General features: G+C 46.0%; 1 protein-coding gene across 1 annotated transcript; it reads left to right on the top strand.

Annotated features, from left to right (window-relative positions):
* The first annotated feature begins 1,147 nt into the window (after positions 1-1,147).
* Positions 1,148-26,477, top strand: FAXDC2 (fatty acid hydroxylase domain containing 2). Its single transcript, XM_021697281.2, has 7 exons — positions 1,148-1,269; positions 15,763-15,810; positions 18,208-18,299; positions 18,431-18,534; positions 21,459-21,562; positions 25,570-25,775; positions 26,278-26,477. Exons 2-7 carry the CDS (start codon positions 15,763-15,765, stop codon positions 26,333-26,335), a joined length of 612 nt encoding a protein of 203 aa, XP_021552956.1. The 5' UTR covers positions 1,148-1,269; the 3' UTR covers positions 26,336-26,477.
* Positions 26,478-26,696: the final 219 nt, after the last annotated feature.

Consider the following 26,696-nt stretch of genomic DNA (forward strand, 5'->3'; position numbering starts at 1 on the left):
TTTTTTTTTTTTTTTTTTTTTTTTTTTGCCAAATAATGACACATGTAGGTAATGGGTCAGCATGAGCCATTAAAAAGAATGTGGTAACTCTTAAGGGAACTATATGGAACAATTTCCATGTTTGCGTGCTGAGTGAAAATAGCAAGGAGCAGAAGAAGCATATATAGTGTGCTGTTTCTAAGGAAGAGGGGGAGACATGCATGTTTGTATTTACATAGACAAGCTCTGGATGGGTATACAAACATTGGTCACAGGGGTGTCTCTTTGGAGAATTAGGGGACTGGAGAAAAGTATAAAAAGGCATTTTACTATACACTCTTCGATATTTTTGTATTTTATATCAGTTGCACATATTGCCTCTCCAAAAATAATTTTTAGAAATTTACAAACAAAACTCAGTTCTTTTTCAAAGGTGCTCACCATTTCATGTTATGGATCCTGTATCCTCATGTTACCTGTTTCAGTCAACAAGTACACTTAACCTCCACAGGTGTACCTTTCCTGCACCTAGACTCACTAGTAATAGTTGATGCATCTTTCCTCCCTTGCCTGCCCTCAGCAGCAACAGAAGTAATAAAAAAATGAGCAAATGAGATCCTCTGGTCCATGTAACCTTTTTATCCACTTGGACTGCCCACCACAGTATCTGATACCCACATCATTTATTCATTTATTTATTTATTTTAAATTAATCTTTTTGCCCTCTTTCTTTCTTTCTTTTAAATTAATCTCTTTGCCCAAGGTGGGATTTGAACTCAGGACCCAGAGATCAAGAGGTGCAGGCTCCATCCACTGAGCCAGTCAGGTGCCCCATTTTTTTTTAATTTACTTATTTATTTTTGATAGCCACATCTTTTAATGCACCTGCCTCCCTGGGACAGCAACATCTTAAGCTGAGGAAGATGAAGGAAGTTTTTAAAAAGAAGGGGGAAAAAGCCCCGAGTTTGGCCAGATGCGCTCTTTCAAGCTCCTACTTGAAGTGCGCATTTGCTCTTGGCTTTAAGGAGATGTCCTTCGGGAAGAAGGGCGTTTTTTGTCTCCAGTCCACGCAGACCCAAACTTTTTCTCCGGTCACGTGCCTGGCCCGAGCCAGTGGGCTGCAGGGTAACTCGATCACCGCGACCGGCCTCCGCAAACCACCAGGGAACCGCGCGGTCGGGCAGCGGCGCAGTGACGGCAGCCGCCTAGGTATGGCCCGAGGGAGAAGCGGAGTCCAGCCTGGGCTGCGGCCGAGACCTCGGAGGAGCTGGGACAACGGCCACCGCAGAGGTGAGCGGGGAGCTGCGGGGGAGGGAGCTGTCCGCCACCGTCTGGGCGCTTCCGAGTTCCCTTCAAGAAAGGCAGAGTCCGTTCTTCTCCCCTCTGCCCCCTCTCTGCCCTCCCCCACGGACAGAACAGGTGAGATTTACCTCGGAACAATGTCCTGGGACGTCTTCTCGCTGCCCAGCGTCCCCTTCATGGCCCTCGCTGATGTCCGCAGAGCCTGCCTTTGTGCCGTCCTCTGTAGCCTTGTTCTTCTAGCAACTGACCGTCAGTCCTGTCAGATGGACAGGGTTTGGCTTCACAACCCTGTGAATAAAGGAGAAACTCTCAAGTCAGAATCGAAAGAGGAAAATCCCAACTGCAAGTCTGTCGGGAAGCAACAAATTGCTTCTCTGACCTGCCAGGATCACCTGAAGGCAGGTAGCCAATTTTAACTGTCTTAAAACAAGATCAAGGTGTGAGCTAGAAATGGACAACTGTGTGAAGGCTGTCTTGTTGCAACATAGTAAGATTTAGCAGTGGTTTTAGAATTACTAGAAGCTTGGTGGTTCCCGGGAAGGATTCCCACAAAGCTTACTGGGTGAGAGGATGCAGTCAGCGAGGTCGATGGGGATGAACGAGGGTCGATGGGGATGAACTTTAAGGCTGGTAGTTCTAGGGGCTCCCCCAGGCCCTTTGGGGCATCAGGCAAGCAAGACAGGATACAGACTGTGGTTTGCTTCCGTTTCATGTGCAATTCCGACTACATTTCTCGGGTTGAGATATCACGATTCTGAATTCAATTTGATAACAGAAATGCTCTGAGCATCAGCCTCTGGCCTTAGAAAGGAAAGGCCTTAGTACCAGGGAAAGGTGCTGATATAGTCAAAGCAAATGTTGGACACCTTCTGAGGGCAAAAAACAATGCTTTTTATTCAGTCCCCCTTCTTTCATGTATTCAACAGATACTTCCTGAGTATCTGCTCCATGGCAGGCATGTGTCTGGTGCTGTGCCTTTCCCAGTAAACAGGAGGGACAAGCAGTTCTTTTTGGTGCTGTAAACAGGCAAGCTCCTCTTCACCAGCAAGCCAACAGCAAGCCAACAGGAGGGACAAGCAGTTCTTTTTCTTTTTTTTTTTAAATTTTATTTATTTATTGGACAGAGAGACACAGCGAGAGAGGGAACATAAGCAGGGGGAGTGGGAGAGGGAGAAGCAGGTTTCCCACCGAGCAGGGAGCCGAGCAGGGAGCCCGATGTGGGGCTCGATCCCAGGACCCTGGGATCATGACCTGAGCTGAAGGCAGATGCTTAACGACTGAGCCACCTAGGCGCCGGGGACAGGCAGTTCTTAAAGGGTACACAGACCCTGCAGCAAAGGCAGGGAAGGGAACATTGGTAGAACAATCCTGAGTCTTTTGGCTCAGAGTTTCACCTTTTTTCAGGCATTTTGTCTTCTTGAATGAGAATCTTGTCACCTATAAAAGTCTCACTTGTGTGCAGACCTTGGTCACAGCAGCTCCTCAGAATCTTCCTCACCAGAGGAAGGTCATTTCAGGTCAGTGTCCTCAGCCCTGGAGATGGGCTGCTCAGCTTTTTCCAAGACCATGAACAGCCTGAGAGCGGAGGCTGAAGTAATGGGAGTTCTCGTCCTCCTGCCGGTAGCCCTCTCCCGATGTCATTTCCCACTTATGAAAGAGAATTTGTGCTCCTCCAAACACACATGCAGCGCCCAGTGAAGTCTCAGGAAGCCTGGACTTTCCCAGAAATTGTATGGAGTTTGGAATAAGTCAGTTCTGCTAATTGAGGCCAATCTTCTTTGCTTATAAAACAGAAGGGGTAGATTAGATGATCAATGAGGTCTTATATGTCTTTCTTTGTCTTTTTTTTTGGTCTTTTTTTTTCCTCCTCCGAAAGTAAATATTCTAATAATTTCACAAGATGTTTACAAAGCAACAGTACACAGTCATATAAAGATGATATATCTTATACCTATAAAGTGGGAACACTCATCAACCATGCAGAATATTCAGGGACCTAGAATCTGAAAGAAAATCTGAAAGAAGGACACCTGGGTGGCTCAGTCCATTAAGCGTCTGCCTTCGGCTCAGGTCGTGATCCCAGGGTCCTGGGATCGAGCCCCGCACCGGGCTCCCTGCTTAGCGGGAAGCCTGCTTCTCCCTCTCCCTCTGCCTGCCGCTCCCCCCTGCTTGTGTGTGTGCTCTCTCTCTCTCTCTCTCTGACAAATAAATAAATAAAATCTTTTTAAAAAAAGAAAATCTGAAAGTCTCAGGCTGCAGACAAAACTTAAACAGTCTCTACTCCTCCCACCCTCACCCCATTCCTCTGTTCTGTATTCAGATTCTCGAGGTCATGAACATCAGCTGTAGCCTCACCGTATCATTTTCCTAGACCGGGGATTCTGCAATAAAAAGCTTGCATAGTCGGAATCATCTGCTTTCAAAAGAACCATACTTAAAGTACCTAATTTGGATAATCTCACAATATATATCAAATTCCCTTTAAAGGGGAATCAATTCATTGTTACAGAGTATTAGAATATTTACCTTTAGTGCCTTTCTTTCGTTCTCTTCCCTAAATGCATTCCCATCGTAAATGCAATTTCATATTCTCCTCCTACATACTTTCTCACTTGAAAAATCAAAGCTATATGGTATTACTTTATTAAGTAGGGCAAGAAGCATGTCCTATCATCTTTGTATCCCCTATGGCTACCATTGTATCTTGCATACAGTAAACGTTTCTTGAAAAAATGACTAATATTTTAGAGAAAACATGTTCTGTTTTCCCTCTGGTATTAAAACACTTGCACGCGTGCGCGCGCGCGCACACACACACACACACACACACACACACACACACACGCAGTATCTAATCCATTATTCATGGCCAATAGAGGCTGATCTCATTCCTTTGTGTTCCTTCACAATCCTGATGCCCACCCTGCAGGCATCAACATCAGCACATTCTACACTTTTTGCAGACTCAGTTGGTATAATAAGCACTGAAATCAAGTTCTGCCACTAAATGGCTGCGTAGTTTGAAGCTGAGCACTGAACCTTTCTATGTCCCCATGTCTTCCAATGGAAAACTGTAGCATCTGAATTGAAGGGCTCTGAGATCACGTCTAGTTGTTAGATGGGAGACTTTAAAAGGTAAAGGAAAAGGTCAGAGAGGGAAAGCACAATAAAAATGTAATGATTATAGCACCTTAACATATTAAATATTAATAATTGCTGTTGATTTTGTTTGCCAAAACTTCTAACTTGAGCACTCCCACTGGCAAATGATGTTAAGAACTTCTGTTCTTAAGACACATCAGCCTACCATGTTTGGGGACTTTCCTAGAACCTTTCTGACAGACTCTGTCCACTTAAAACTGAAAACATGTCTGCCGGCAGGTAGAGAGGCACAGAAAACAAGCTGCTTTGGCATAAAATATTCAGCAGAATATAGGGTGGTGTAGCTTAGAGGAGTCAAACACCGAGGTAAATATCTTGGGAGATAGTATGTGGGCGTATTAGCTTAGCCAAAGAACAAATGTTAGGAAATGCTTCCTCACCTCCACTGAAATCAGAGGTGGGCAGAAAAATGTTGTGACTCCTGCAGCCAAAGAGGCCTTCCCACCACCAGAAAATAAATGGTCACCTTTCCTTTGGCCAGAAGGTTTACCTGGTAGCCGAAGGTTCCCAGGTCTAACTTAGATATCAGCCTCTAATCACTCAGTCCAGCGGCACTTAGTTTCCATCACATGGACATCGTGGGCATCAGCACTCTGCCTTTGTTTTTTTGTTTTGTTTTGTTTTAAGATTATATTTATTTATTTGAGAGAGAGAAAGCATGCACACATGAGTGGAGAGAGGGGCAGAGGGAGAGGGAGAAGCAGACTCCCCGCTGAGCAGGGAGCCCAATGTGGGACTCGATCCCAGGACCCTGAGATCGTGACCTGAACTGAAGGCAGATGCTTAATCGACTGAGCCACCCAGGCGCCCCAGAACTCTGCCTTTGGAATCAAGCAGAGCTGCCTCCTTCCAGGGTCAATGTCTCATGGTACAGATAGTCATCCTACTCTCTCTTAGTTCTTGTTTTTAATTTTAATATCTGGTTCTGTTTATTTATACTTTATACCCAGTCTCCATCTCCAAAGAGTTTGAAATAGCTTCCAGTAAAGGATATATACAATAGAACAGCTGCAAACAGGTAAAAACTGATCAGAAACCATCCGACACTCAATAAATACCTTTCATACTGTTTTGAATTGTGATCTATAGAGAGAAGAACCAGATGCTTTACTGCCATTGCTCTTCTTCAGGACCATGTAAAGTTGTTAACCTCCCTCCCCCGCTCACACTCCTCCCCGCAAAAAAAGGAGAAGAAACAAGGCACTGTTTTGTTTTGTTTTTTATGTTATGTTAGTCACCATACAGTTCATCATTAGATTTTGATGTAGTGTTCCCTGATTCATTGTTTGTGCATAACACCCAGTGCTCCATGCAATACGTGCCCTCCTTAATACCCATCACCAGGCTAACCCATCCCCCCACCCCCCTCCCCTCTAAAACCCTCAGTTTGTTTCCCGGAGTCCATAGTCTCTCCTGGGTTTTCTCCCCCTCTGATTTCCCCCTTTCATTTTTCCCTTCCTTCTCCTAATGTCCTCCATGCTATTCCTTATGTTTCACATGTAAGTGAAACCATATGATAATTGTCTTTCTCTGCTTGACTCAATCAGAGTTACCTTTAATAATCTAATGAAAGCTATGGACCTTTCTATCCTGAAAAATAAACATGGAAAAAAATGGCCTACAATTTCAGGGGAAACAAAGACTTCTCAAAGGAATTGAAATTAATCTGATTTAGAGAAATGGAAAGCTAATTAGAGAGCAAATTACTCTAAAGATCTTCAATAAAATGTTTCCTACGAATGGGCATTGAATTTATTTAAAAAATTTTTAACAGTTCTGGGGCGCCTGGGTGGCTCAGTCGTTAAGCGTCTGCCTTAGGCTCAGGTCATGATCCCAGAGTCCTGGGATCGAGCCCCGCATCGGGCTCCCTGCTCGGCAGGAAGCCTGCTTCTCCCTCTTCCACTCCCCCTGCTTGTGTTCCCTCTCTTGCTGTCTCTCTCTGTGTGTCAAATAAATAAATAAATAATCTTAAAAATAAAAAATAAAATAAATTTTTTAACAATTCTGTAATTTTCTGAATAGGTAAAATATACTCATGGTACAAAATTCAAAAGGCAGGAAACGGCATATAGTAAAAAGCCTTCCTTCTACCCTATCCCGCAGTGAACTAGTTCACCTTACCAGAAACCACCGTTGTAAACAGTTTCTTAGATATTCTTCCAGCTATAGTCAAATATTCTATGTATTATCCTATGCATACATAAACAGGACACACACACACACACACACACGTTCCACCCATTTTTTTTTCCCCACTTAATACTTCTGGAGAGTACACACAAAGTTGCCTTATTCCTTTACTGGCTGAAAAATGTTCACCACTGGATGTACTATAATTTATTTAACCAATTGCTATTAATGGATATTTAACTTGTTTCTAATCTTTAGCCATTCAAACCTGTCATATTGAACATCTTTATACATACATCATTTTTTATATAGGACTGTATAATAGAAAAAAAACTTCCCCAATGTGTAATTGAGCATTAAACTTAACTCTGAGCTTCCTGGCAGCCAAAGCAAAAAGGCAGAGGTGGAGGGACCAAAATGGATTGACTCAAATTTTTTCTGCATTTTACAAAAAAGCATACCACTTCTTCCAAAGAGGAAAACTGTACACTAATTTCTTTATAGAATTTAGCATCTGTATCTTCATACAAAGTACATTACTTCTTTTGGAGCATAAAGTAATGGAGTAGGGAATATCTTCAATGGCAGTTTTGATAGTCATGTGGTAGATTGATACATCTATTTTGATTTTTTAAGTTTTTTTTTTAAGATTTTATTTATTTGAAAGAGAGAGTGAGCGAGAGAGAGCATGAGCAGGGGAGGGAGAGGGAGAAGCAGACTCCCTGCTGAGCAAGGAACCCGATGTGGGACTCGATTCCAGGACCCTGAGATCATGACCTGAGCCTAAGGCAGACACTTAACTGAACCACCCAGGCGCCCCTATTTTTAACTTTTTGAGGAACCTCCATACTGTTTTCCAGAGTGGCTGCACCAGTTTGTGTTCCCACCAATAGTGCAAGAGGGTTCCGCCTTCTCCACATCCCTGCCAACACCTGTTGTTCTCTTGTGTTGTTGATTTTAGCCATTCTGACAGGTGTGAGATGATCTCTCATTGTAGTTTTGATTGCATTTCCCTGATGATCAGTGATGTTGAACATCTTTTCATGTGTCTGTTGGCCATCTGAATGTCTTCTTTGGAGAAGTGTCTATTCATGTCTTCTGCCCATTTTTTAAAATTTATTTATTTATTTATTTATTATTGTTATATTAATCACCATACATTACATCATTAGTTTTTGATGTAGTGTTCCATGATTCATTGTTTGCATATAACACCCAGTGCTCTTCTGCCCATTTTTAATTGGATTATTCATTTTGCAGGCATTGAGTTTGATAATTTCTTTATGTATTTTGGATACTAACCCTTTATCGGATATGTCATTTGCAAATATCTTCTCCCATTCCGTAGGTTGCCTTTTAGTTTTGTTGATTGTTTCCTTGGCTGTGGCAGAACCTTTTTATTTTGATGTAGCCCCAGTAGTTTATTTTTGCTTTTGTTTCCCTGGCCTCGGAAGACCTATCTAGAAAAAGTTGTATAGCCAATGTCTGAGTAATTACTGCCTGTGCTTTCTTCAAGGGCTTTTATGGTTTCATGTCTCAAACTTAGGTCTGTAATCCATTTTGAGTTTATTTTTGTGTATGGTGTAAGAGAGTGATCCAGTTTCATTCTTCTGCATGTCACTGTCCAGTTTTCCCAACATTGTTGACGAGACAGTCTTTCTCCCATTGGGTATTCTTTTTTGCTTTGTTGAAGATTAATTGACCATATAATTGTGGGTTCATTTCTGGGCTTTCTGTTTTGTTCCATTGATCTATGTGTCTGTTTTTGTGACATCTATCTTGTTTTTTTTTTTTTTTTTAAGTATGATGTAGGGGCTCCTGGGTGGCTCAGTCAGTTGAGCGTCTGCCTTCAGCTCAGGTCATGATCCCGGGGTCCTGGGATTGAGACCTGCATCGAGCTCCCTGCTCACTGGGGAGTCTGCTTCTCCCTCTTCCTCTGCCTCTCCCCCCTGGCTTGTGCTCTCTCTCAAATAAATAAAATCTTAAGAAAAAAAAAAGATTTAAAAAGTATAATCTAACTAAAACACAACATTCCTTGGATAAGCTAAGATGAAATTCAGGAGGAAAAGGTTAAGTTTTGAGGTTGGAGATCGTGTGTCTAAGAGTGCAGAGAAAACCTGGGCATTGTCCTCCTCTAAAGATTTCTTGGGTATGCTGGATCTCCTGCCCTACTCAGTATTTTCTTAGCTCTGGCCCGGACCTCTAGCCAAGTACTTTCCATACAGATTTTGGAATGATGGGTTTATGTATCTAAACTGATAGTTTCTCATTTATCCTTGTATCTCCAGGGTTCCTTGCACAAAGTAAGTTCTTTGTAAATGTTCCTGGAAGGAATGGATGAGCTTCTAAAGATAAGAAACCATGTCGCATTAGCTTCGCAAGTTCTTGGCAAAGATAATGGGGAAAAAGCTAGGATGAGACTCTGGCTTGTAAGTGAAGTTCCCACAGTAGAGCAGTCCTGGAAGCTTAACAAATAAACCCCAAATCCTTCTGGTTCCTTCCCCAGAAGAGATGGTTATCTCAACAGGGTAAACGGAGTCTTTCCCACTTCCCAGCAGGAACTAAGGAGGGAAATCCAAGGTGATAGAAAACTTCTACCTGTGTGCAAATGATTTGCAGGCATTGAGATCCCCAAGTCTTTCTCAGCTTACGGTGCTTCCTTTGACACTTGGTTCCTTATCATTAAGACACTTGACAGGCTTGGCCGCAATGTACCACTACCTTCCTCATGCTGAAAGCTCTGTGCTTTTCAGAACTCCAGGCAGCAAACTGCCAGATTGAAAATGACCTTGGCTTGTCCAAGAATCCTATCCCTGTGTAAAGGGTGACTTCTCGGAACGGGCCCCATCCACATGGAGGATGTGGAGCAAACTTGGAATGGGGCCAACAGGAACGGCTCAAGACAGTGGAGATGGAGAAAATTGTTATTTAAGGGAGAGTTTTTGGAAATCCTTTTAAACCCAGATTATTAAGTAACATGTGCTGTCCGAGATGGGGTGCAAGGGTGTTTGCCGCAGGTTGGGGCTGAGACTTGCCGTCCTGCAGTGCCTGCTCAGCTATCCTTCTTCTGGAAGGCTCAGGCGGTAAGGAATATGACTACGGAGCACCCACTAGCACCCAAGCAAGCAAAGAACTCCTGGCTGCCATCCCGGGTCAGACAAGAGTGAATGCTGGTGGCTTTGCTCCAATCCATTGTTTCTCTTTGCTTTTCATGAGAACTCACAGTGAGGCAGAACTCCACACCTACAGGCCTGCTAACAGGTTCATCTGGAACACAGGGAGCTGGAAGAAGCAGCAGGGGTGACAAGGAAGCTGGCCTCAAGTGGGGAGGTAGGGTGGAGTCAAAAGAGCGGCTGAAATTCTTTCTCCTGCCTCCAAGTGGGGATTGGGCTGACAGCACACTAAGCCCTCTGGTGCCTCTCCTTCAATCAGGTGCTGTCTCCCTGACTGGGTATCAGATGTCTCAGTATTCCTCCCTGACAGCTTTTCCTCTGAACTGACCGCATTCCTCCTGCATAATGTCATCCCAGTGGAGATGCTGAGCAGCTTGCCTACCACCCCTTCCTGCTGTCCTCACTCTCAAACTCTGGAGGGCACTTCATAGGTCACTGTTGTCTTTCTCCAGCCGAAGTAATCTACAGGAAATGTGGGTCAAAGAGAAACGGTATTGGGGGCGCCTGGGCGGCTCAGTCGTTAAGCGGCTGCCTTCGGCTGGGCTCGTGATCCCGGGGTCCTGGGATCGAGCCCCGCGTCGGGCTCCCTGCTCCGCGGGAAGCCTGCTTCTCCCTCTCCCGCTCCCCCTGCTTGTGTTCCCTCTCTGGCTGTCTCTCTCCCTGTCAAATAAATAAATAAAATCTAAAAAAAAAAAAAGAGAGAGAGAGAAGCGGTATTTCCGAAGGTCATAGCTGGTAAACATGCACCTAGAATCATACAACCGAGTACAATCAAACACAAAAGAATAAAATATCCTTAGAAATATTGGAAGCCAGGGCGCCTGAGTGGCTCAGTTGGTTGAGCGACTGCCTTCGGCTTGGGTCATGATCCCGGAGTCCCTGGATCGAGTCCCGCATCTGGCTCCCTGCTCGGCGGGGAGTCTGCTTCTCCCTCTGACCCTCCTCCCTCTCATGCTCTCTGTCTCTCATTCTCTCCGTCTCAAATAAATAAATAAAATCTTTATAAAAAAAAAAAAAAGAAATATTGGAAGCCAGCCGCTGATCCTGGCTGTGCCATCTACAAACTCTGGGAGGTTGCCTGCCCTCCTTTATCTAGGTTCCTTCATCCTCATCACAGGGCAGGACCACATGATCTGTAATGGTCCTCTTTAGCCAGTTTATGACACTCTTCCATAGGGATGATAAATAGTGTTGGTGAGGATCTAAGATTAGAACCCTCATACACTGCTGTTGGAAATGTAAAATGGTGCAACCACTTTACATTCCCAAAAAGGTTCAATGTCATGACTGTAGGACCCAGCACTTCTGCCCCTAGGCACATATCCAGGAGAAATAAAAACGTGTCCACGCAAAAGCTTGTGCATGAATGTTTACTGCAGCATTATCATGAGAGCTACAGAGTGGCAACAGCCCAAATGTCCGTAGACAGATGAATGGATAAATGAAATGTGATGCATCACTTGGCAATAAAAAATGAAGTACTGATCCATGCTACAACATGGATGAACCTTGAAAACATGCTCAGTGAAAGAAGCTGCTCACAAAGAGCCACATAGCGTACAATTCCATTGATCTGAAATGTCCAGAATAGGCAAATCCTGAGAGACAGAAAGTGGATTGCTGGATGCCTAGGGCTAGAGTGGGGGGTGGAAGGAGAAAGGGATTGGAAATTGATGAGTAAAGGGTACAGGGTTTCCCTTTGGGGTAATAAAAATGTTCTAACATAAATCCTGGTGATGAGTGCACTACTCCATGAACATACTAAAAGCTGAATGAATGTACACTTTCAATGGGTAAATCATATGGTATGTAAATTGTGTATCAATAAAGACTTTAAGATTTTATTTATTCATTTGATAGACAGAGAGCACAAGCAGGGGGAGAGGCAGAGGGAGAGGAAGAATCAGACTCCCCGCTGAGCTGGGAGCCCTACATGGGGCTCGATCCGAGGACCTTGAGATCATGACCTGAGCCGAAGGCACACACTTAACCATCTGAGCCACCCAGGCTCTCCAAGACATTTTTTTTTTAAGATTTTAACTGACCCATGTTCTCTTTCTTTAAAAATGCCTGCTTCACCCTCTCCCACTCCCCCTGCTTATGTTCCTGCTCTCGTTATCTCTCTCTGTGTCAAATAAATAAATAAAATCTTAAAAAAAAAAATGTCTTTATTGAGGGAGGCCTGGGTGCCTCAGTCAGTTAAGCATCTGCCTTCTGCTGGGGTCATGATCCCAGGGTTCTGGGATCGAGCCCTGCATCGGGCTCCCTGCTCAGCGGGGAGCCTGCTTGTCTCCCTCTGCTGCTCCCCTGCTTGTGCTCTCTGTCAAATAAATAAATAAAATCTTAAGAAAAAAATGAGAACAAATACAATTTTAAAGTCCCCTCAGCCTTACCAGCATAGCATGTGATCAAACTTTTGGATTGTTGCCATGCTGATGGGTGAGAAGTAATCTCTCACTGTAGTTTTATTTTTTTTTTTAATATTTTATTTGAGAGAGAGAGAGAGAGAGAAAGAGAGAATGAGGAGAGGAGCAGAGGGGGAGGGAGAGGGACAAGCAGACTCTGCACTGAGCAAGGAGCCAGACGCTGGGCTCAATCCCATGACCCCTGAGATCATGAACTGAGCCAAAACCAAGAACTGGCATCTCAACTGACTGGGCCACCTAGGTGCCCCCTCTCATTGTACTTTTAAATCACATTTCTCTTATCATAGGGGAGGTTCAGCATCTGTTCAGGTCAAAGTCCATTTATATTGATTTCCTTTTATCATATATTAAATTCTTATATGTGGGGGCACCTGGGTGGTTCAGTCGTTAAGCATCTGCCTTCGGCTCAGGTCATGATCCCAGGGTCCTGGGATCGAGCCCCGCATCGGGCTCCTTGCTCCGCGGGAAGCCTGCTTCTCCCTCTCCCACTCCCCCTGCTTGTGTTCCCTCTCTCACTGTGTCTCTCTCTGTCAAATAAATAAATAAAATCTTAAAAAAAAAATTCTTATATGTGTCTGTTTCTGGGCTTTCTCATCTGTTATATACGTCTGCCTATTCATGTGCTAGCACTGCACTTGTAATTATTAGAGCTTTACAGTAAGACAAGTAGTGGGCTACTGAACAAAGTCAAGGTGGCTGGCAACTCAGGGCAAGTGCAATCCCCAACTACCCAACTACCAAATCCAGCCACTGTCTCAGTCTGCCACTTTCCCAGGAAAACCATGGCATTGTTTCAAATATGGAGAAATGCTTTAAGTTTGTTGCAAAAACAATAGGAATGCCAGGAAGCTACTGTAAAAGGCCAAGATTAAAAAGGGCATCCAGAAGGGCACATAGAAGTTGCAAGAACGCATACAATGACACAAACCATCAGAAGAACCAAGCAATTCTGTTGAATCACAGATCTGTACCTCTGAAACAAATAATACATTATATGTTTTAAAAAAAGAAGAAGAAGAAGAAGAAGATAGCAGGAGAGGAAGAATGAAGGGGGGAAATCGGAGGGGGAGATGAACCATGAGAGACGATGGACTCTGAAAAACAAACTGAGGGTTCTAGAGGGGAGGGGGGTGGGGGGATGGGTTAGCCTGGTGATGGGTATTAAAGAGGGCACGTTCTGCATGGAGCACTGGGTATTATACGCAAACAATGAATCATGGAACACTACATCAAAAACTAATGATGTGGGCGCCTGGGTGGCTCAGTTGGTTAAGCGACTGCCTTCGGCTCAGGTCATGATCCTGGAGTCCCTGGATCGAGTCCCGCATCGGGCTCCCTGCTTGGCAGGGAGTCTGCTTCTCCCTCTGACCCTCCCCCCTCTCATGTGCTCTCTCTCATTCTCTCTCTCTCAAATAAATAAATAAAATCTTTAAAAAAAAAAAAAAAAAAAAACTAATGATGTAATGTATGGTGATTAACATAACAGTAAAAAAAAAAGAAAGAAAAACCAAACAATTAAAAAAAAATAACAACAAGCAATTTATTCCTTGAGAATAAGGGCTAAGGTTGATGCCATGGCAGCCTGGGACCAAACCGCAGTGACAATGAGCAAAGGCAAATCTGTGGCTGGTGTCATCCTATCTATGGGTGCCACACTGAAGAGTACGAACTTGGACAAAAGATTTCTGTCCTGAAGGATAAATATTGTAGATATTTTGAGAAAGGATGAGAGAGAGAGAGATCACTCACATTCACGTAACTTTTATTACAGTATTTTGTTATAACTCCTATTTTATTGTTATAATCTCTTATCGTGCCTAACTTATAAATTAAACTTTACCATAGGTATAGATGTATAGGAAAAAGCATAGTATATAAAGGGTTCAGTGCTACCTGCAGTTTCAGACACCCACCGGGGGTCTTGGAATGTATCCCCCACAATTAGGAGGGGATTACTGCCTCCAAAAATAGTGAGGATTTTACCTTTTCCTTCCCAGTTCTTTACCTTTGCTTATCTTCTCTTGTCTAATTGTGTTGACGAATGCCCCACTGAATGTTAAAAGTAGTGGTGATGATGAACATAATTCTCTTGTTCCGGACTTTAATAGGCCTGTGCTATCTTGAATTCTAGCCCCAGCTCCAAGCCCAGTTCCTCTCTGTCCCCATCCTGAGGCCTTTCTTGCCATTCTCTTCTCAGTTGCTGGACTTCATCCTATATTGCTAGGCTTGGTTCCAGCTGGACTATGAGCCACTCGAAGGCAGTGTCCTTGCCATGGATTTCCCTGTGTGCCCTGCAGTATCCATCCAAGGCCACAGGGCCTGGTACGGAGTAGGTCCCAATGTATTGTGCTTGGTTGATTAAATTACGTGGGTTGGATTTCATGATGTTGGTGTTATCTCCCCCAGTGGGTAGACTTAGAGAAGTACTGTTCTGTAGCAATGCAAACTTGTAGCTTCTGTTTTCTGCCAAGAAGAAGGGATGGGAGTTGGGACTGGGTGAGAAGACATTTGGCAGAGCCAGCCTGAGCCCCATACACCTCAGGTGATGGCCATTCCCTTTACCAGCCCACAGCCCATAGCTTTACTAGCCGGGGTTGACAGTGAAGTCCCCAGAACCACATCAGGAACAAGTCTAAAATGCAGTTTCCTAGGCTCTACCCTAGGAGACTGATTTTGAGCATAGCCTGGAAATCTGGGTTTCGGCCAACCCCCGGGGTGCCTCTGATGTAGGGGTTCCCGAGGTACATCTGGGCAAACACTGGCCCAACGAACCAGAGCCTCTGCTTGATTCATCCACTCACTATACATGTGCTACGCACCTCCTATGTGAAGGCCCAAGGAAAGACACACCAGAGAGCCCGTCCTCATGGCCCTTACAGCCTTCCAGCAGAGATCACGCAAGTAGGAGACCCTGTTGTTATTCTCATTTTACAGTGAAGGAAACTGAGGCTCAGAGAGGACATTTTGACCAAGGTCATAAAACCAGTAAGTGATAGACACAATTATGATAGAACTTTGAGGAAAGGTGTCAGATTTCCAGACTCACTGTCATAATGATTCCTCCATATAAATACACCCAGCATTTGAATCCTGTTGAACAGTTTACAAAATGCTTCCATTTCAGTTAGCATTGCAAATACAGCCCCTGTGTGTGGTAACCTGAGTTCACAGAGCTTACACAAGCTGTCCACGCAAATCAGGGGCCAGGCCCTGGCTTCAGTCCTGCTATCTTGGGGCTATAGGCCATCAGCAGTTAGGGCACAGTGGAGATGCAGAGGAAAGATTGCTTCTGAATGAGACAGGGCTGTGCTGAGGCAGGGAGTGAAGCTATTCCAAAGAAGGATTTGTCACAGCTCATCTGTAGAGAGCCATTTCCATGCAGATGGAGTCCCCCATTGCCAACTCTGATTCAAATTACCGATCTCCAGAGGCGGAGCCTGGACAGAGGTTCTGAAACCTCCCAGATGATTTTTATGAGTAGTCAGCATTAAAAACCACAGCAAGCCATTCACCTTGACTTTCTTCGGTCTCTACTTCCTTAGTTGCCTCCGAACATGACATCATGACTCACTGGTGCTTTCTTATTCCAGATGAAGGGAGAAGCTAGAAGAATGCAACAGAATGAGAAGGCAAAGCAGGTAAATACCAACACCATACTAGTGAGAAGGCAGCCACTGACTCCTTCCATAGCAGCACGTGCTGCGTATCTGAGGTCCCCCCGCCAAGGTTTAGGGGTAGCTGACACATTGGTGGTGTGTTCATTTCAGTAGCTAAGCAAAGCCTGGACTCCCGGCTGCCATGTAACTCAAGCCCCTTTGCCCGCATGACGGAGCATCACTGGGGAGGAGTAGCTGAAAAGCCTGATAGCTGTCCTCCATTGTCTCTTGGCCCCTAAGAATGTCCCATCCCTCAGGCCTTTGAAACCACCCCTTTCTATAACTGCTCCAGAGATGGGAGAAGCCCACTGGGGGCTGGGGAACCAGCTCTTTTTTTTTTTAAAGATCTTATTTATTTATTTCACAGAGAGACACAGCGAGAGAGGGAACACAAGCAGGGGGAGTGCGAGAGGGAGAAGCAGGCCTCCTGTTGAGCAGGGAGCCCGATGTGGGGCTTGAACCCAGGACTCTGGGATCATGACCTGAGCCGAAGGCAGACGCCCAACGACTGAGCCACCCAGGTGCCCCTGGGGAACCAGCTCTTGACCCCAGCTGACATCTGCCCTGTGCTCTTGTACTTCACAGAGACCTTTGGCTTGTTTATAGTCCTTTCACTTGGGCTGCCAGAGAGAGAGAAAACACAATCCCTGAAAAAAAAATAGCTAATCGTATATGCGAAATTGAGGTTTTTAATTTGATTTAACTTGATCTGATTACACTCAAATGAAAAATTCTTAGCGAGTCTGGAAAAATTCATGAAAAGGGTCCTCTGAATACTAAAAAAGGAATAATTGCAAAGCCCAAGTTAAATGTCTGGCAAGCTTGAGGGTGACCTTTCAGTGGCCTGCTTGAGTAAGTTCCTCTGATTGGTCCTACCCATCCAGCCCTAAGGAGAGAGGGAAAAGTTCATTTTCAGAACTCAGGACCTGAGGAGCACTAGCACTTCAAAAACTTCTCACTGGCCACGGAAAACAATTTCGTTCTCTTGGGTCTTTCGATCAGAAGTGGGAGGGGGTAAGCTGAAAGTAAACAATCCAGGGCAGATTCAGGGTGCTCTGAATGGGTCAGTCCAACCAGCGTGCTCCTTCAGAGCTCCGAAGTCTGGATTAAAACATAGCATCCTATTAGAGCAGCTTCCCTTCCCCCAACATCCCCCTGAGCCCGTGCCCGCGGTCCGATTCACGACCTGCCGAGGAACTTCAGGCACACACCTGGAGGGACTGCCACATCCAGTTCTCTCCCAGGAAAGGATATACGCAGACTCCATCTGGGCTTAGAAATAGCCGAGGGAAGGGACATTTGTAATTTCTGCCCACGGTACAATGGAAGTTGGTGACATAGCCGGTAGCATTTTCCTTCTCCAAATCGGGCACCTCGTTTGACCATCGAGCTTGCAATGATCTCTACTTCAGACTCTTGGAGGAGACTAGGTCAGGGACCTCCCGGTCATTGCCAGGGCTCTGTTCGTTGCCCTAGAACTGCTCATTAGCCTGCAGAGCTGGCAACCCAGGCTCCTCTCACCAGAAGCGGAGGAATTATTAAAAGTCAGAGCGTGTGTTCATTCATTCTTTTCTTCACAAACAAGAGGGGGATGGCGATGGGGAAAGAGGCCTGGCCCATGAACAGCTCCTGCAGATCTTTCTGTGATGGCTCTCTCAGCCTTTCCTGCCCACTGGAATTAGTTGGGGAGCTTTAAAAAAAAAAAGCATAGAGACCCAGGTCCCACCCTGGAGATCTTAAGTAATCAGGTGGGGGAGGAACCCAGGCATCGAGATTTTTTTTAAAAGCTCCCAGGTGATTCCAAAGCACAGAGAATGAGCATCTCTGTTGCACAACAGGACCGGTGATAAAGCCTCACTGCTGGGGAAGGCTCACCTGCCCTTCTCAGGGTGACAGAACTGCCTGCCTGCTAGTTTCTCTGGAGTCAGGTTTATTCTCTTCCCTCCCCCAACCTTGAACTCCAATTTTCATAAACATACCCATGTACAGCCCACGAGCTCTTGATAAGGAAGAGCCTCCCAGGGCACCTGGGTGGCTCAGTTGGTTGGGCGGCTGCCTTCGGCTCAGGTCATGATCCTGGAGTCCCTGGATCGAGTCCCGCATCGGGCTCCCTGCTCAGCGGGGAGTCTGCTTCTCCCTCTGACCCTAACCCCTCTCATGTGCTCTCTCTCATTCTCTCTCTCTCTCAAATAAATAAATAAAATCTTTAAAAAAAAAAAAAAAAAGAGCCTCCCATAGAGGCTGGGAAAAGGCCAGCAGATGTGCAAGGCTGACGTGGTTGAGATCCCGATCCCACATCTTCCCTGCCAGGACTCGGTGTGAGCTGCCTGTGACAGCAGGAGGCTTGATGGGGCCTGACACTTCCTCGTCCTCCTCTAGGAGGGACACGTCTGGGGCTCCATGAGGAGGACAGCTTTCATCCTGGCCTCTGGCCTTCTCTTGCTTGTGGCCTTCTGGAACACAGTCACATGGTAAGTCTGTGCAGCCAGCTTGCATTCAGGACCTGTGGGCAGTGTGCTGGGGGTCCGGAGGCGGAGCATGGGGTAAGCAGCTATCCGCCCACCAGTCTTCACCCAGAAACCCGGATGGTTTTCCTTCCAAGGCATCTTCAGAGATTTGGGGGCACTTCTGGCTATTTTTGGCAAGTCCAGTGGGAGAGGCTGCTGTCGAGATTCGAAGGGAAGGAGTGGACCCTCTACATTACAGGTGAGGTTCCCAGACCACGAGTGCTTAGGATTTGGGTACATGATCATAGTTTAATTCTTTGTCTGTGGTTTACTTCTCTACTTTGATTTCTCAGCTCCTTATTCCAAGGAATGAAGACTGAAAAGTTTAAGACAGTGGTAATCCCAAAGAGTGCTAATCATAGGCAATCTGAAATGGATGCCTAAGGATATCTAAGAAAAGAACCTGAGACTCCCCTCCCCCCCCAAAATAGAAAAATTAAAAAAAAACAAAACAAAACCGTGTGTGTGAAAATGAATGCATGTTTAGAGTAATAATCCTGCGTCTGGATATCAGGTCCACAAGCACACAGGGCTGCTCTATCTCCCACGAGACTGTGTCCTCATCCCTGGTATAGTCTAGCTCTTGGGGCTTGACAGCAAGTGGTCACCTAATAAATATTTACTGACATTGTGAATGACTCACAACAAGCCAAAGAAAATGTGGAAGAAAAAAGGCATAGATATTTATAACAGCATTACCTACAATGGTGAATGTCCTCAATCACAGGTTCACTCACTCAAAGAATATTTATTAGTGTTACTCTGTGCCAAATTTTTACAGAGGATGTAGAGATATTTAAGATAAAGTGTTTACTTCATTTAAAAAACTATGTCACAGGGGCACCTGGGCGGCTCAGTCGGTTAAGCGTCTGACTCTTGATTTCGGCTCAGGTCATGATCTCAGGGTCCTGGGATGGAGCTCTGAAGCAGGCTCGGCACTCAGTGGAGAGTCTGCTTGGGATTCTCTGCCTCCCCTCCCTCTGCTCCTCTCCCCCCACTTCCCCTGCCTCCCACGTGTACACACTCTCTCAAAATAAATAAATATTTTAAAAAATAATAATAAAAAAACTATGTCACAGTCTAGAAGGGGAGATTAAAAAAAAAAAAGTGCCAGTTGTCACAGAGCAAAAGTACAAATAAAATGTCCCTGACAATTGTTTTCAGCTGGAAGAACTCTGAAAACAGGCTAAACATTAGATAGGACAGGTTCAATGCAAGCTGTCATTGAAGAGTCACTGAAAAGAACAATGCAGATTACAAACATATATGGGGAAAGTGGTGGGAAAACATCTGATATATTCCTGTTACAATGATGGGAAAACTGCCTTTCAGCCCAATGAAAAGCAAATACAAAGGAGATAAATGTTTGCAATTTTAAGTGTTACAGCTGGAAAAAATGCAAGATCTTCTCTTGTTGGGGCTTTTATTCTGTATTCCTCAAGGAGCCTTTGGATCTATAAAGAGGCGCTACCTTGATGGATGGCCTACTAGCAACCACCAAGCTAACATTTTCTTTTTTTTTCCAAAATAAGAAAGCATGTGATTTCTGAGAATAAAAGTAAATACATGTTCATTGTTAAAAATAAACATCAGACAATTCAAATAAGCCTAAAGAAAGTGAAAATCACCCACTCTCATATCCAAGAAATAACCACAGTTAATATATTAGTATAAATTGTATAAATATTATATAAATTAGTATAAATATAGAAGAATCTATATTGGATATATGGGTGAACTTATAAGATACCAACTATTTTTTTCAGTCTCCTTAAGTGTTCTATTGTGATTTTTTTTAACGCAGTAATGGATGTATATGTGTATGGACATGTGTGGCCTTTTTCTTTCTTTTTTTTTTTTCCCCCTGTTTCTGTCACTCTCTTTTTTTCTTCTTTGGATACTGCCAAATTGCTCCCTAGGATATTGTGTTAATCATATTTCCCCACAGTGCTGGCCAAGTATTTATCAGGCCCCAACTGCCATAGGCCCTGGGGCTTCTGGTAGGGGCAAGAAGGGTATGGGAGGAACAGTACAGAGACACAAAATAAAATGCCCTTGCCCCTTGGGATATTTAGGAGGTTGCGGCAAGACATGGACAAAGTTAATAGTGTAAGAGTTAGGTAACATTGTATTTTCATTTGAATAACTGCCAATAAGCGTGGACAAAGTGCTTGTTCACAGAGATCAGAGATTCTCAGAATGACTTTACAGGAAGGTGGGATGCAAAGCAAAAAAAGCCGTATCTCAATTTTTTAAGTGTGGATCAGCAGTTTCTAAAGTATCCTGCAGAACATCAGTGTTGTGAGATGTGAATGGGTGGGGTGGCTGTACAATTTATCATCCAAAGAGGGACATTTGTGAGAGTAAATGCGGTGTTAGTTAACAATTAGGCTAGACTGCCTGATGTAAATTGAAACTGTCCCAGGCATAGCCATCCTATTCTTAGGTGTTCTGACAAAATAGAGTTCCTGGGTAAAAAAAGACTGGGAAAGGCTGGGCTTAACAAAGTCAAATGGGTTTCTCTGCTGCAGGAATTCTTAGAGCCATTAGCAGGCTAGTCTGGACCATGGCTCTCCAAGAAAGCAGGGTATGAACACTGTTTAACCAAGGAGCGCCTTGAGAGATGAGTTTTCCACTTTGGGAACGGCTGGCTAGATGCCTGAAGTTAATCCCACTGCACAGTTAATAGGGTCATAGGGATTAGATTCCTGACTGACTCCTAGTCCAGTGCTCACTGGGAACCCTATCCTACCAAGCACTTCCTCTGCTTCTCCCTTCCTTGGGAATTCATAAAGTGTTCAATGGGCACTGACTCCCAGATGTCAACCTAAATTTATTTGTAGTTTATTTATTCATTATTGTATTTATGGATTATATATTTATTATAAATTTTATTTCTATTTAACAATTTAAAAAATTTTTTAAATTTTTTTGTCTTCAACCACCTAGAAGGTTGTGGTCTCCATTTTACAACTAAGGCCCTCTGGCCTGGAGCACCAAGACCTCCCTGGCAAGGGACCGTCTACCACGCAGCCTTAGTCACCGTCAAGCTGCATTCAGTTAATACATGTGCTGTGAGAACCTCGAGTCCCCTGATTGTTTCCTTCTGTTCCCCAACCTCAGGTGTCACCCAAGTACCGAGTCTGGTCTTCTGGAGCTTCAATGGGCTCCTCCTGGTGGTTGACACAACCGGAAAACCTAACTTCATCTCCCGCTACCGAATTCAGGTTGGCAAGAATGAACCAATAAGTGTTGCGGTGGCTTCTCCTGGGCAAAGCACAGAAGGCAAGAGCGGAAGCCACACTCACAATGCTCACCGCAGGCCCAGGAGAGAGCGTGGCCACCGGGAGCCAAGTTACTGGGTACAAGGCTCCCCTGGCTGAGAAGGTTGGAGAGAGGAAATAATCTGCCCCAAATCTCAGAGCCAGCCAGGCAGGACAAATGTTCTGGTCTTCTGATGCCCAGCCCTGGCCCTGTGTCTGTCTGTGCCACCCCACAGCACTGCGGTCAGCTTTTGGGGAACTGAAATGATGGGCTCAGCCACCAGGGTAGGGACAGCAATGGCTGGATGCCGAAAGCACGATGACATGATGGCTGGCCCACTGTGGATACAGGGGTCTGAATGTGTAGGCGGTGGCTGCTTTTTAAGCAGGTCCTCCTTCCAAGTCATTCACTTCAACTGCCGGTGTGTAGCTTAGCCCCACGAAACAAGGCCTGCACCCTGCTTACAAGGAACTCCTAGCCCAGTAGGGGAGAGAAGGCCAGTACACACGTCTTCGACTTACACAGCACTGGAAGGGAGCCGCACTGTGCTCTGAGCCCAGTCACCTGCTTGGTGCTCTGACAACCTCCAAGAGCCTTTTCTTATGCAAGAAGTTCGTTCTTAACCCCAGATTCTTTCCCCAGCTCCACTCAAACCACATTCTGGCTTCTTTCCCAGAGAAGACAATCATCTTTAATTATCAGTCCAGGTGCCTAGGTAGCTCATCTCAGCATCAGGGCATTCTGCCCCAGCCCAGCCCAGCACTGCAGAAAGCAGAATGGGTGAAAAATAATGCCCTTGACCCAGGCTTTCGGAATAGCCCCTTCTTGAACCAGGGCTGCTGGCCAGGCTCACGGCCCCGCTCACCTGAGACAGTAACTGCCAGCCAGCCAGGGGGGCTTCCTCCAGGTCCAGCTTGGCAGGCATGGACTGGGGCTGACGTGTCAAAGCCAACACTTGACTGTTGAGATCCCTTCATCTGTCAGACCATGGCGGTCTCCTTATCAGACCCCATGGAGTAGATGCTCAAGGCCAGGTACTGTCATAACCTTCATGGTTCAGATGAGGAAACAGGCTCTGAGGTGTGACATGGGTAGATGATTCATGCTCCAGCTCTCTGACCCCGGGGCTCATGCTCTCACCAGCAGGCCATATCAGCTCTCAAGAGTATCACCTACCATGACAACATTCACTGTGACAGCCTACAGTGGTTGGAGAGCCACACAGGGAAGGTCTGGTTGCATGTTGTAGAAGCTGAGGTTCCAAAAGGAGCAATGACTAGCCCAAAGTCCGAGTGTCACTAGGAAGCAGAGCAGAGCAGAGGTCACTAGGACCTCTCGTCGGACTCCAGGTCCAGTGCTCCTACAGCGTGGGCCCCCGCAGGCCCCCAGCCCCCTGCCCTGTTTGCTCTCCCGCTCTCCTGGATAGCCAATTTGCACCTTCTCCCCCTTCCTCACATCCCCAACACCTCCTTCCCTGACCTGCAGGAAGTCTCGCTTCCTCCTTCACTAAGGAAATGGGCAAGCAGAAGAGAGATCCCACAGACTCTCTCCACATCAGCCTGCGAGCAGTACTTGCAACCAGGCTCTAGGAAAGAGTTGTCTGTACAGTTTCCAACTCCTCTCTGTCCACGCTTTTCTCCCAACATTTTGTAATTATGAAAAATTGTAAACATAGATACAGAAGTTGAAAAAAAGGAGTATATGATCACTCATTCATGCACCGCCTAGATTCACTTTTAAACATTTTACAGTATTTGCATTATCTAGATGTAAAAATACAAATACGTATGTATTTATAATTTTTAGCTTACCCATTTGAAAGTAAGTTCCAAACATTACATACCTCACCCTCAATCCCTCAGCCGGTATATCCCCAATAACCACAAACCCATCATCTCACCTCTTCTGTGAAACTCCTCCGGTCAGGCCTCCACCCCCACTGCTCTCGAAGGCTCCTCTCGTTAGCCCTAGCAGGCACGTCTTCACAGCTGCATGTCTCCACATTCTCGCTATATATTCTCCTACCTGGCTTCTCCACTTCTCCTCCTATCTCAGTGGCCGCTCCTTCACAATCTTCCTTCTGGTCTCTCCTCTTCTCCACCGCCTCTTAATGCTAAGCTTCCCAGGGTTCAGGCCTTGCTCCCCACCTTTGTCTTCACTCCCGCACTTCTCTCTTCCAGGGTCGTGACTTGCAATATAATCTCTATGCCGACGGCTCACAAATTCCTGTTTCTAGCCCAGAACTCTCTTCTGAATTCCAGGCTCAGATTGCCAAAGGCCTCTTTGCCGACTCCCATCCAACATGTCCCCAAAAGAATTTCTGTTCATCCCCTCAAAGACTGCCACCCACAACCTCCCCAGTCTGAGTTCATGGCAGGGCCGCCCTTCACTACCTCCACTGAGCTGTCATTCTCTTCTGTCTATAGGACCACAATTCTGTGTTTATTCTTGCCTCCTCCACAGTCTGTGGTCAACAGAGTGGCCAGAGTAATCCTGTAAGAGTTTGTCACTTCTCTGCTCACCATGACCCCCCATTTCCCTTGGAGTAAAAGCCAGTCTTCCCAATGATCTACAAGCCCTCTATGTTCTCGCTCCTCCCCACCATTTTGGCCTCACCTCCTACTTCTCGCACTCCTCTCCAGTCAAGGATGCCTACAATGCGCCAAGAGCCTTTTCACCAGCTGTGCCCTTCACCTGAAGACTCTCTCCCCCCAGGTATCTTTTCCCTCACCATCCTCATCTCTTTGTTCAACAAAGCTCACCCTGACCATTCTATTTAAGATTGTTGGTGCCAGGAATAGAATTTCAATGAGGGAAGGAATCTTTGTTTTGCTCATTGCTTGCTTCCCAGCACACAGGACACTGCCTGCAATGTAGAGGATGCTCAAGAAATATCAGCTGAATAAATGAAGGAGTAAACATGTGATGCCCTCCTCTCGGTCAAGATTTCCAGAAGAGGTGTATGGCTTCATCTACAGGTGTTCTCGAACCAGGCTAGCCAGACCTGGCTTCACCATGGGATAGAACTGAAAGCTTAGAGAGTGGATTCGAGTCAGTTAGTACATGCAGTACCTGAAAAAGCTAGGGGAAGAGCAGGGCCTGAAGCCTGAGGACCTCTTAGAACTCAGCCTTACCTTGCAGCCAGAACCCCTCCAGCTCACGGAGGCCACTCAGGGAGAATTCCCTTCTGACCAGTCCCAAACCAGTTCATCGGGACCCAGGAAGTAACCTGTGGTCATGGGGCTATTCCAGGGAGCCCCAGTGCCCTGAGGAAGGGAAGGGTCAGGTACTAATTCTTGGGCAAATGCTGGCTATAGTATTGAGGCTCAGCAGGGTAGGAGATTTGGGGCCAGCTCTCCAAAGAAAACCTGGACAGAATGCTCAGGCAGGTCCCCATCCTGACAGCCCCACCATGAAAACCAGGAAGACCAAGTCACAGGAAGTTCAGTTAAGACCTGGATAGGCAGTTCTCTGGCTCACCTTCTCATCATTCTGGGCCTAGTCCAGCGAGGCTGGGCCACATGAGGAGGCAGGTGACCTTGCTCTGCACCTGATCATGGTCAAGCCTCTGTGGATGAGGAGGGGCTCAGAGGCTGAATAAGGATATCAACCTGAGAGTTGACAACCTTCTCTAAGCACCCTGGAGGCACCCTATGGTACCTGTCAGGAAGTATGTCTGGGCCTGGCCAGAGAAATGGGGAGAACAGTGGTGACAGTTGCAGGAAGGAGAAGGCAGACTCAGGCTGACTGAAGGCTATTGAGAAGGGAGTTTCCAAAAGCAGGGGTATCGCCAGATGGTTCCACCCCAGGGCTTGGGCAGCAGTGAGGGGCTGCTGGCTATGGCCAAACGTCACACCTAGCACCCACTCCAGAGTGAGGGCCTCCTGTGAGCGGGTCACCATGAAGCCGTTTCTAGAAAGACCTACTTCTCACACTCCTGTCCATCTCCCTCCTTCCTTACCTCGTGCAGGTGGACACCGAGAAACTACGCCAGTGTATCCACACAGTTCTCTTCAACCAGGTCGTGATCTCTTTGCCCATGCTGGTCTTCCTCTATCCCATCCTCAAGCTGTGGGGAAACCCCTGCCACCGAGAGCTACCCACCTTCCACTGGTTCCTCCTGGAGCTGGTTATCTTCACTCTGATTGAGGAAGTCCTGTTCTACTACACACACCGGTGAGTGGGTCCCGGCCCAAGCACAGCTGGCTCCTCACTCTCCTAGGGCTCACTTTTAAGGGAGGAAACTGAGGCCTCAGAATTGTAGGTGCAAGACCACCACCACCTGGCCTCAGAAGCCTCTTTTTAGTTAACATGGACACAACTGTTGGTTCCACGACTGACAACTTGAGGCAACTGAGAAATGTCCAGGAAAGAAAGAACCTTCCGCATTCATGTGTGCAGTGGGGCAGTTTCCCATTTGTTGCCTTATTGAATCCTTTGTGGGCACCATCCGTACCATCCCCACAGCTAGTACAACTGAGGTAGAGCGGCGCGAAGTAACCCACCCCCAGATTATGCAGCATAAGAGGTGGGGTTAGAACTCGAAGGCAGGTCTGTCCAAGTGCCAATCCAGTGCGTTTGTAACTTTGCTCCATAGTCCTACCTTTGGTTTCTCACGGCCTGGTGGGAAAGGGAAAAGGGAGATTGGCAGATTATTAACTACTAACTATTTTTCCAGGCTCCTTCACCACCCAACATTCTACAAGAAAATCCACAAGAAACACCGAGGCCTATGAGAGAGACATCCTCCTGCTGCACTTCACGCCACTGTCTGAGAGCATCCCAGATGCCCCGAAGAAGATGGAGTGAGAGGGGTGCCTGGGTGGCTCAGTGTTAAGTGTCTGCCTTCGGCTCAGGTCATGGTCCCAGGGTCCTGGGATCAAGCCCCGCATAGGGCTCGCTGCTCAGCGGGGAGTCTGCTTCTCCCTCTGACCCTCCCCCGCTCATGCTCTCTCTCATTCTTTCTCTCTCAAATAAATAAAATCTTAAAAAAAAAAAAAATAGTGGTCTTTGTCCTTTGCTGTAGAAGGGGAGAAATGACCCCAGGCAACCTTTTTCTGGCCTAGACAAGACAGAGAATGCAAAGGTGGCAGCGAG

This window comes from Neomonachus schauinslandi, chromosome 7, assembly GCF_002201575.2.
Source record: "Neomonachus schauinslandi chromosome 7, ASM220157v2, whole genome shotgun sequence".
Taxonomy (NCBI): Eukaryota; Metazoa; Chordata; class Mammalia; order Carnivora; family Phocidae; genus Neomonachus; species Neomonachus schauinslandi.

Bases quoted from the DNA above. Each gene is read 5' to 3' on its own strand.
- FAXDC2 (XM_021697281.2), top strand. From the start codon at position 15,763: ATGAAGGGAGAAGCTAGAAGAATGCAACAGAATGAGAAGGCAAAGCAG. The intron at 15,811-18,207 runs GTAAATACCAAC...GTCCTCCTCTAG, and splicing joins AGAATGAGAAGGCAAAGCAG to GAGGGACACGTCTGGGGCTC. The intron at 25,776-26,277 runs GTGAGTGGGTCC...CTATTTTTCCAG, and splicing joins CTGTTCTACTACACACACCG to GCTCCTTCACCACCCAACAT.